At 41.4% G+C, this 10,586-nt stretch overlaps 1 protein-coding gene across 8 annotated transcripts in view; it reads left to right on the top strand.

Annotated features, from left to right (window-relative positions):
• eml1 (EMAP like 1) overlaps positions 1–10,586 on the top strand; it is a 52,066-nt gene that overhangs the window by 28,811 nt on the left and 12,669 nt on the right. For 4 of the 8 annotated variants that reach the window (XM_005723952.1, XM_005723949.2, XM_005723950.2 and 1 more), the window contains exons 2-8: positions 872–1,054; positions 1,298–1,351; positions 3,990–4,128; positions 5,290–5,337; positions 6,882–7,010; positions 7,216–7,244; positions 9,609–9,635. In XM_005723952.1, coding sequence (XP_005724009.1) covers positions 872–1,054; positions 1,298–1,351; positions 3,990–4,128; positions 5,290–5,337; positions 6,882–7,010; positions 7,216–7,244; positions 9,609–9,635 — 609 coding nt within the window. The remainder of the gene's footprint in view (positions 1–871; positions 1,055–1,297; positions 1,352–3,989; positions 4,129–5,289; positions 5,338–6,881; positions 7,011–7,215; positions 7,245–9,608; positions 9,636–10,586) is intronic. The other 4 variants (XM_005723951.2, XM_005723954.2, XM_005723955.2 and 1 more) reach the window with 4 other exon arrangements.

Here is a 10,586-nt window from a genome sequence, read left to right on the forward strand (position 1 = left end):
ACTATAAATGTAAATGTGATGCTTATTTCTTGCTTTCACGTGATCTTTTTGCTGTTCTTCTTACAGGAGAAATTATAGATATGTTACAATTTGTTGATGGAGGTATGATATGACACATGCTGCATACTATATTCTGATGTAACTACTGAAAAGATTTATACTGAATATTAAACTAACTGAAGTACAAATAAACCTTTGAACTAAAGTTACACTGAAATGAGCAAGTACAGCTAGGAAAGTAACTTAATGAATTGAAAAACATTTTTTTTAATGGAGCTGGTAGTGTGTGTGTGTGTGTGTGTGTGTGTGTGTGTGTGTGTGTGTGTGTGTGTGATCATTAATGAAGTGGACCCTGGTGGCCTATGCTTGGCCTTTATTAGTGTGTCAGGTGGAGAGGTGGTAATAATGTGTTAAGTTAGTTTAAGATCAGAGAACAGACACTAAAACCAGGCTGGCGAACAGTCTTCATAGTCAAAGATGCTGAAAGTATAAAAGGATAAAAGTGAGTTCAGGGTTTGAAAGTTGTGGCCGCCTGTACTCAGGAAATGTCTTCTGTTACCCAGCATGCCTGCAAATATGCTGATATGTGACTACATTTGTATAAGTGTATATTAAAGCCTATTAAAAAAGTATTTTTGACATCTTGAGACGTGTATTTGCCTTTTCGCTGTAAATTAGATGATGAAATTAATAAAGCCACAGTGGATATTCCTTGATTTCCCCCACAGCTCATTTTTGTGGAAACTGAATAATTGACACTGTTCTATGCAGCATTAATAGCCTTTGATAATGTGACATTATCTGAAAAACCACTGTTTACTTTTCTCATTAGTTTTCTGCATTTTCTAACGTGAGCTCACTGCGTCCTCAGATGACAGTGCGTCAGCGGCCAGCAGTATGGAGGTGACCGACCGCATCGCCTCCCTGGAGCAGAGGGTCCAGATGCAGGAGGATGAGATTCAGCTGCTCAAGTCCGCTCTAGCTGACGTGGTCCGCAGACTCAATGTGTCTGAAGAGCAGCAGGCCATGGGTGCACGCAGAGGACCCACCAAAGGTAACATACAGTCCAGCACAAAGCCTAGGGGCTTGCTATTATAGTATATGCATCACACACAGACTGGCTTGCACACGTGGTTTTTCAGGACTCTTGGGTCTGTATTTCCACTCTGACCTGTCGATGCTGATCTTCAAATCCCGCTAGTTTTCTTTCATCTGACTCATCGCTCTCCTCTACTTCCTGTCCCATCTTCTCTTGGACTGTGTTGTCTTGTTGAATGCTTTTGCCTTACATGTATAGACCCCGCTATGATGAGAAAATCTCCCTCAGCAGACAGCAATGTTGGGAAGCCAGGTAGGCTCACTGTGTAGCCTGACTGCACTAACCAGACCTGGTATTGTGTCACTGCCTGCCCTGCTACTATTATCCTAAATATATAGTATTTCACCAGGAAATGCACAGTTGCATTCAATACGGCTCACTGCACTGTGATCCGAGTTTGAAGACAGATCTTTGTGGGAATTTGTGTCAGCACAAAAACTGTTTTATGAGGTTTTGTTTGATAAGAGCCAGGCTAGCGTTCTCCTTTGTTTCCTGTCTTTCTGGTAAGCTCACTAGATGCTGGCTGTAGCTTCCCACTGAACAGAGGCTGTATTGATTTTCACAACTCTCTCTCTGGAATGAAAAGGAATAAGAAAGCATCCCAACCTATTCGGCTGAGGTGTAGAGTTAAATCAACACATCCCTGACACAGGCTCAGTTTATTTTCCAAAGTCCAGAATGTGATTCACCTTCACGAATGGTTTTATCATAAGTCAAAGGCACAGTTGCTAAACCTTAAAATGCCTCACTCTGATGATCTCTCCACCTGGTGTCACACAGCTGCATGCTCTTCTCATCTGTGCTGAAAACATTGCATAAACTTTAAAAAAGCGAGCCCCAGAGAGTGATAAAAGGTAGACTTTTTTCACATGTTTTTTGCATTTTTATTGCTTAACAATACTGCATGCATCGATTTTTCAGTGGAGATGTGTAAACTTTGGTCATGAAATCGTGCTGTCACTCCTGAGGCTGATAAAGGCTGCATGGGAAATCAGCTGCACTTCATGTGTTTCAAGTCCTCACATGTGCTTTAGAGTAATGAAGCAAAAGCAGATTAGGATTCTTAGCTGCTGCCAGCTCCATTCTCAGGACGGATGGAGTTTCAGTTTGATTGGGGAAGTGGAGGATGACTCGGACTCATTGTTCCCCACCAGCAGTCTGCTTTCCCTCGACTGAAGCACAGTGATCTGATTCAGAAAGTTTAACCCAGTCGGACTGACTGCATGTGGACAATCGTGTACACAGAGGAGCACACGCATTTGTCTTCTTTAACATGCTAACAAAATTACAAACCTCGTTTTGCCCCTGCTGCGTAATTACTACATGAAAGATAACAGAGGGAGTGTGTGCACAGGCCTGAGTATCAATGTGTGTCTGGATGAAGCAGTGTCTATTAAATATTTATCACTGCAGATAAAGCTGCAGCTTGGATCTGTTAGTCTATGCTGCCTGAATGAATTGTGTGTGTGCGTGCATGTGTGTGTCGGTGGGTGGCTGTGTGTGTCAGTTTTTCTGATACCACTCCATTTTCTACAAACTGTATTCCATCTCAATGAGAAACCTTTCAAACAATTACATTTAAATTTAGTTTACTTGTTTATATATAATCACTTAATCTTCTCCCTCTTTTTTAACCTGAAGATATAAAACACTGTGCAGTTATTTCCCATCTCTGAACCCTCACATTGGAATTATATTTACATTTGGGAAACAAAACCCTGAAAGTCAAACTACGCTCACTGGCCAGTTCATTAGTTACCCCTTGCTAGTACCGGGTTGGAGCACATTTTGTCTTCAAAGCTGCCTTAATGGTATGAATCCAACAATTCCATATTGATTTGGAATCTGCTGCACATCCGTAATTGGAATCTCCCCGTCCACCACATCCCAAAGGAGGACCCTAACATCCTATCCAAACATCACAGCGGAATAGGCAACGCTTTTTCAGTAATCTTTTGCCCAGTGTTGGTGAGCCTGAGTGAACTGTAGCCTCAGTTTCTTATTCTTCACTAACAAGATTGGTAACTGGTGTGGTCTTCTGCTACTGTAGCCCATCTGCTTCAAGGTTGTGTGTTCAGGGATGTTCCTTCTTCATGCCTTTGTTGAGTTACTGTTGCATTCCTATCAGCTTGAAGCAGTCTGACCGTTCTTCTCTGACCTCAGGCATCAATGAGGCATTTTCACCCAGGAGCCTGAAGCTCATTGGACACTTTCTATTTTTCAGGCCATTCTCTGTAACACTGTGTGGCATAATCGCAGCAGATGAGCAGTTTCTCAAACCGACCAATGAGTCAAGGTCATGCATTGAGCTACTGCCAAGTGATTGGCTGGTTAGATATTTGTGTTAACAAGCAGTTGAGCAAGTGTATCTAATGAAATGACCAGTGAGTATATATTGTGTATATTAAATGACACAAACGTGTCTATAAACCTATACAGTAGGCCAGTGGCAACCCTGGGGGCATTTTTGGGAAAACCAGCACTACTGTACATTTCATTTATCCGTGTTTCTACAAAAACATGAAGAAATATTTCAATAAATCCATGACATGGCACCACATGGTTTGACTCGGCATGGCATGTGTCCAGGACTTATCAATCCTCAGCTCCTTTTGCCCCAGCAGGAAGCCCCCCCACCCCCACCCTCCCCAAACCCATGGTCACTCTAAGAAAAAAGTAATTTTTACATGTTGAGTGTTCAGCTAAAAGCAAAGTAAACTATCTTCAAATCAAGAATTCTGAGTTTAATTGTCTGTTGACTCCAAATTCAATGAATGTGTAGACAAATAACCGAGGTGGCAGTACATACAGCGTTATTTTAAATACACTACAGGTGCTGACTCTGATACTGGTTCTTTCTGAACGCGTCATGTCGTCCTCTTTCTTCCAGCCAGGCCAATGATCGCCACCCTGCCGTTACGGCCCACAGTAAACAACGGGACCGTCCTACCAAAGAAAGGCAGCGGGACTCTGCCATCCCCATCTGGATCTGGATCCAGGAAGGACACCAGCACGCCAGCCAACAAGACGTAAGGAAACCCAGTATGACTGTAAATGTATTTGAGCATTTTTTCCTCTGCTCTTCTTTGTCTGTTCATTATAATCGATTTTAAGGAGGCTATCGGCATTTCTGGAAACCTTTTGCTTCCTTAGAGCAACTTGAAGGTGTGGACTGTCAGTCAGCAGATTTTGTCTTGTTTTTCTACAAAATCCCAAGCATCATTAAAACCGCTGGAATGATTTATTGTTCTTCACCCCAGAAGTTTTATGTGTCTCGACATTTCTTCCCTCATGTCTGCCTGTGCCACGCCAGGTCATTTCAGCCATAAATCGTCACATTTCTGGCTTTTTATCATCTACACACATTGACATTTAACAGCCCTGATAAAGGGAGACGAAGCATTTTCATCATCTGCTGCTCTGTGTTCTTTGTGCGTCCGTGCGTTTACAGGTGAATATGGAGTGCAGGTTATCAATCTTGCCTGCCAGCATAACAATCGCCTTTCCCCATTCTCTGATGACATTAACTAAATCAGATGAAGCCTGGCACACAGCAGGGGCCTGCTCCAGTCCGCGCAAATGTTAACTCTGCTTCTCCGCCTCTCTTTTAGAAGTATTAAACTCAGGAGCTCAAGCTTTGACACTGAAAATATCTTTTTTTAAATGTATATTTCATTATATATATATCCAACCCTGAATAGTCATAGTTTTAGGGTTGTCTAGTTCCAGGCTTGGCATCGTGACATGAAACAGCACTTTCTTAGTTGAAGGATGATGAGTGGCACTGCAGACTAATGATTAGCCCAACTGTTTTTACTTATGTTGGCATGGCTGTGAATCAGTGTTAACTTAAGATATGACATATGGGTCTCTTGCTACTTGTTAGGGAAAATCAAATCCATCTTCCCTGTGGAGGCAACGTCAGGCTAAAGATGGAAATAGAGTGAACGCCGATAACACAATAGCAGCAAATCTTATACCCCTTAAAGTCTTTAGTTTTTAGTTGTATTCCAAGATAGAGTTATTTCTCATCAGATATCTCTTCCGTGTAGTCTCCTGTATTGTGCTGGGTCCTTCCCATCTTTTTCCTGTCTTCATTGTCTGTCTCTGATTATATGTCGTTTCCCACTGTGATGCATTCTGTTTATGTCTCATTCACCTATGTTGTTATGTCCTGCCACTCTGTCCAGTTTCTCCTCCCTGTCTCGTTCCTCCAGAATTCTCTATCTGCCCCTCAGGTGAGACTATCACCACGTTACAGTATGCTGTAGATTTATACAGCGCTTAACTGATCTAACACATGCTTAACTCGATCTCCAGTTTTTAAAATCGCTCACTAAATTATATGAATTTTTTTTTTATTCGGTGTGATTAATCATATGTTTTTTAAGTCTTTGGTGCAGTGTGTGTGTTATTTGCTGTGCCTGTGTGGGATTACTTAAACTGCAGACTGATCACAATCCCATCAGCACTGGTGTACACAGAACAGCCTTCAAAGCCCTGTGGTCCAATTACTGTGATTCCTCATGGGATAACGCGGCAAACAACAGTGTCTCTCTTTCTCTCACTCTTCTTTCCATCCTGTTCTCTTCTTTAATGAACAAACACACACAGAAGTTATCCCAGAAGGGATAACAGCCACAGGCCAGTTTTAGAATTTGAATAGACTTTCCTCCCATAGGGTGGATTAGGTGACTCGGCCTGCTGGTCATTGGACTGCTGATGGAGCCTTTTTATTGTTGTGAATGGGCAGGCTGCCGGCACCACCAATATGCAGATTTACAGAGGTCTGTGCAGATGCTGTGGTTATTATAATCACAGAGGAGTAAACACAGTAAAACTCTGAGGAAACGGCACTGTGCGGTTTTGTAAAAAGTTGTTTCTTTCTTCTTCCCAACTTTTATTGGACCTGATGTCCTCAACTTTCCTGTTTTGCTGTTAGTGAGGTAGCAGTGTTTGCTAAGCAGGCCCAATGATCAGTGGTTCTTCACACTGGGCTGCAAGGACCCTCTGCAGGTTAACAACCGATAACCATTCTCAAGGTGTAACAAACCTCTACTGCTGCTGCACAGTTTGACCTCCTAGTGAATGGAGATGGCGTGAGTAAATGAACATCTCTATTCATGCTACCATTATAAAGGTGTCCCTGGATGATGTCCTTGCCTGAAAGGGGTGCATGGCCCCAAAAAGTTTGAGGTTTAATAATCTTCTAAGAAAGATGCTTCGAGTGCTGAAAGCTGTTCTTAATCTCCTCAAACAACTTTGCTCATACTGCTTACTTGTAATCAGTAATACTAATATTACATAATATTCACACACACTCACACTCTGATAGGAGCATCTCAGGGTTCAGTATTTTACCTAAGGATAGTTCAGCATCCAGGCTGGAGGATCAAACCACCAACCTTTCAATTAGTGCACAGCCGCTCTACATCCTGAGCCACAGCCAGGAGGTAGAGCGGGGATAAAGCTATTCTAGTACTTAAGTTGTGTAGTAATGCAGCAAAAGCAGCAACAAGCAGGGTTTATTTATGTAATGAATTAATCCAGAATTAAATTAATCTGTATTACTTAGTATTTAGCCGTCTGCCAGCTTTGCCCTACTTGTGAGTGGCCGGTTGTCTCTAGGTGCCAGACGGGGACAAATCTGAGCTGATTAAGGGGGAAAAAATGTATACATCTGGATGAAAACTTTACCAGATGGCATTTTCAGAAAAAGCAGCATCCGGTAAGTTTTGTGACCTATTTCTTGTGACTTTGTCTTCCATCCTTTTAATCACAGCACTGTGAGGAGAGCCAATTCTAATGAACAAATGGGGACACTCAATCGGAAAGATTCAGGTGACTCCAAGGGCAACCGAACCCGAGCCGGATCCACCGGAAGCAACTCCAGCGGCAAAAGGAGTGACAGGTTAGGCAGAACCAGCAGTGAATCAGTTTTTCTCCATTCGGCGCCACATGGAAGCTAAGATGTATAGCAATGTTTGTGTTTTGCAAACCAGAAACTACAAGGTTTTTCTTATAAGGATCTTTCAAATTAAAACATACAGTAGCGATGGTTTACCCAAAGTTGGGGTGCTGATTGACAGCTGTCTGTTTACTCGTTTACTTTGCAGCAAACAGAGGGACCCAGTGTTCAATGCAGGTAAGAAGCGTCTCCTTTATGGCTGTCTGGCCTTGATGACTATGTGTTTCCCAGCTATGGTCCAACTCATTGAGAGCCATTACATAAAAGATGCTCAGTGGTTCTCTGTGTCAGTCGGAGGTCAATGCATTTTTTTAGAAATCCTGTTAAAATACAGAATTATGTATTCACTTTTTTGTTTATCCCTAAAAGGAAGCAGTGCAAGAGATGCCTTGAACTGTTTTCTGTACCCAGACGACCACTGACGGCTAACACACAATGCTTTGTCTTAGTGTTCATTTTCTCCATTATTTCCTCCCTCACAAGTAACAAGCATCCTACATCCTCATCTTCAAATTGCCATTTGTCTTTTTTTTTTTTTGTAATAAGTTCTTCCTGCTTCTTATGTTAAACTGAACTTTTGGTTGCACTGCTAAACAGTTTGTCATTTATACTCAGTTAAAAAAGCAGATCCTAATATTGCCCAGTGAGCTGATAAACTTCCTCTGCTTTTGTTGAAGAGATTCAAATGCATAAATATATCAATAGCAAGCCTTCAGGAGCTTTTCCAAGTAAATCAGAACTTTACAGGAAACTTTTCAAGGGTTTGTCTTTGAGGCCACAAACAATGATATAAAGTACACTCCTGGGTAAACTGTTATAGCTAATTGCATTGGCATTTGCTATAGTAACTTTCTAGCTAATTAAATTAGCGGCCAGGTGATTTCCATAAAACGATATAAACGTTTTTAATAGCGGAAGGAGTGCAAGGTTAATATGACTCACGTAATATGTGATATTAGTGCAGCAATGAGAAAAAGTACGGTGGCCCTGAAGGTCAAATGTTTAACTTAAGAAAACACCAGCAAAAATTCTGCAAAAGTACACAAAATAAAATAGAAAAACCTTTACAAAAAAAACTAAACAAAACTCACAAAACAGAACGTGTTTTGGGGGGACAATAATGTGACGGAACAGCAGCGGAAGTGACATGCTAACAGTTAACGGCTAAAAGCAAACAAGCATCTACAGAATTATATGAGTTATGAGACTAAAACGGTCAGCCCCTTGTATCTTTGTCCTCCTCACAACACTGAAGCGTCCTCCGCTTCTTTTAAGTTTGTCTCAGGGCGATTCTTCCCACGTTTTGGTTTCTATCACTTATGCAGCTGTTCCGTCATGTTAATGCTTCCCCCAAAAACACAAGTTTTCGGTTTTCTTTACTTCCATTGTGGGTCTTTTTTTGGATTTTTTTTCTTATCTGCATTTCTGTTGTGTTTTGTGTACTTTAGCAGCATTTTTTTTATTTGCTGGTGTTTTCTTAAATCGTAGTGCATTTGACCTCTCTGAGTTACTGTAAATTTTAAAAAGTTAAAAACATACAAGCATCTAACAGCTGAAAAATTCCTCTCAAGAAAATCCTTCAATCTGATGCTTTGAATCTTTTTGAATCATGCACCTCACAGGTGAACCAGGTCTTACACGGTGTATCCTTTGAACAAAATCCAGAAAGCACATTGTAACAAGACAATGGGACTGAATATAAAATTAGATGAGTATTGATCAGAATTTCCATATCCAGCATGCTATTGATTTCTGCCTAAATTGCACCGCTGCGTTTCATCTGGTTCCATATTTACTCGGCTCGATCTACAGAACGAGACAAAGCTTTACCAGGTTTCTGTCTGTGTTATGAAAAGATAAAACAGCGTGCAGCTTACTGATCCACCACATGTCAAAAACTGCCTTAAATATCAGAAGTTTAAGGCCATAGTTTAAAAAAAAGAAAAACAGCAATTTACGACACAAAAAATGATCGAATGAGCCAGTCGATATTCCCGCTAATTTATTTCACTTATGTCATGCTCTGATGATTTAGGCTAATTGATCATAGGCAGTTTGATAGGCATAACCTATCACTATGTGACAATAAACCAATGTGAGCAATAATTGCAGTCTTAGCTTTTATCTCATGCTTGCCTTCAGGACATGAACGTAAAATGCTACATTTGATATTCAGTAAAAAATAGTCTTTGTCCTCACATTAAACTAATCTAACAAAATAGACATTTTTCTTTGTTTTTAGCTTAACAAGGACTAAAAGGGTTAGTAGATGGGGGTCAGGTGGGGGCTTTAATTTAATTATTCACTTACAGTGTAGGAGCAGAGGGTGGAGCACCAGGAAACGAGCATTGATTCTTTTGGCCATTTAAGGAAAGTAGCCATTAGGAATGAGGCTGATTCATTAAGAACATTACGGAGAGAAGCTGCTGTTCATTAAAACCAGTAAACAGGAAGTTCACTCATATTAGGACAGACCAGGAAGTGAGGAAGCGATGCCACGCCTCACCTGGTGCTTGTGTGTCTCTCTGTGACCTTTACAAGGAATGCGACGTGTGACCCACTGCAAAGGTAGGCCACTCACCCCCGTCCCCTAATACCCATCCGCTCCCAGTTATCCACAGCTCTCTGGACACTGCAGACAATTTGTTCTGATCTCTGAACACATATCACTTTTGCTCTAAGCCTCAAAAGCTATTTTACTCTTCTGGATAAAATATGGAGTATAACTCTGAAATTTCAACTCATAGTTTTGTTCACCTCCAACTTTTAGGTATCTAGAACTTTCGCAGTACACAGAAAGCTGTCCAGACAGGGGCAGGAGTGGGTTCACAAAAATTGTGTGAACATAGCCTTCCCTGGATTAATTAACATAAAAACGCCCACACCTCCTACCTAACCTCCACCGAGTGCTGCATCAGAGTGGGATTGCAGTGTTTGCAGTTTACTTATTATTCAGCTGTGGGCGAAGCTGCCGCCTTACCACAGTTGTGCCTGTTTGCTCACAGCCTCACTTTCGCTCACAGGCATTTAGTCTCTGTCACCATAGTAACCACACAAAGATTTCTGACACTCGCTGCCTCGCAGTCGCTTTGAGTTTTTCTGCGAACTCTTTAAATCCTCTGTTCTCAGATCCTTCGCTTCAGTTCAGAGCATGTAGATTTGCCACTGCTTATTACCTCCCCTCCCTCAAAGTGAATATTTGCATTACAAACACACTGAGTATCTGATTTTGGGTAGTTCCTATTGAAGTCTGTTTGATTTTTTTTTCAGCTTGTAGTTTTCTCACACAGCCTGACGAGTGTGAGTGTGTGTTTGGGTGTGTGTACGTGTGTGTTTGTGTGTGTGTGGTCCCCTTCAGATGAGTGTTTGAACAAAACTGACCAAAGTGAAAGCCAAGCCCACTTCTTTACAGATATATTGGTGTTTGCACAGCCTTGTTACAGGGGAATGTAATCTTTAAAACAAACAATGAGATGATTGTGAGCATTTTGTTGCTAAAAGCATCTGGTTCCAACGTTT

This window comes from Pundamilia nyererei, unplaced genomic scaffold (genome assembly GCF_000239375.1).
Source record: "Pundamilia nyererei isolate P.nyererei 1_Seehausen unplaced genomic scaffold, PunNye1.0 scaffold00010, whole genome shotgun sequence".
NCBI lineage: Eukaryota > Metazoa > Chordata > Actinopteri > Cichliformes > Cichlidae > Pundamilia > Pundamilia nyererei.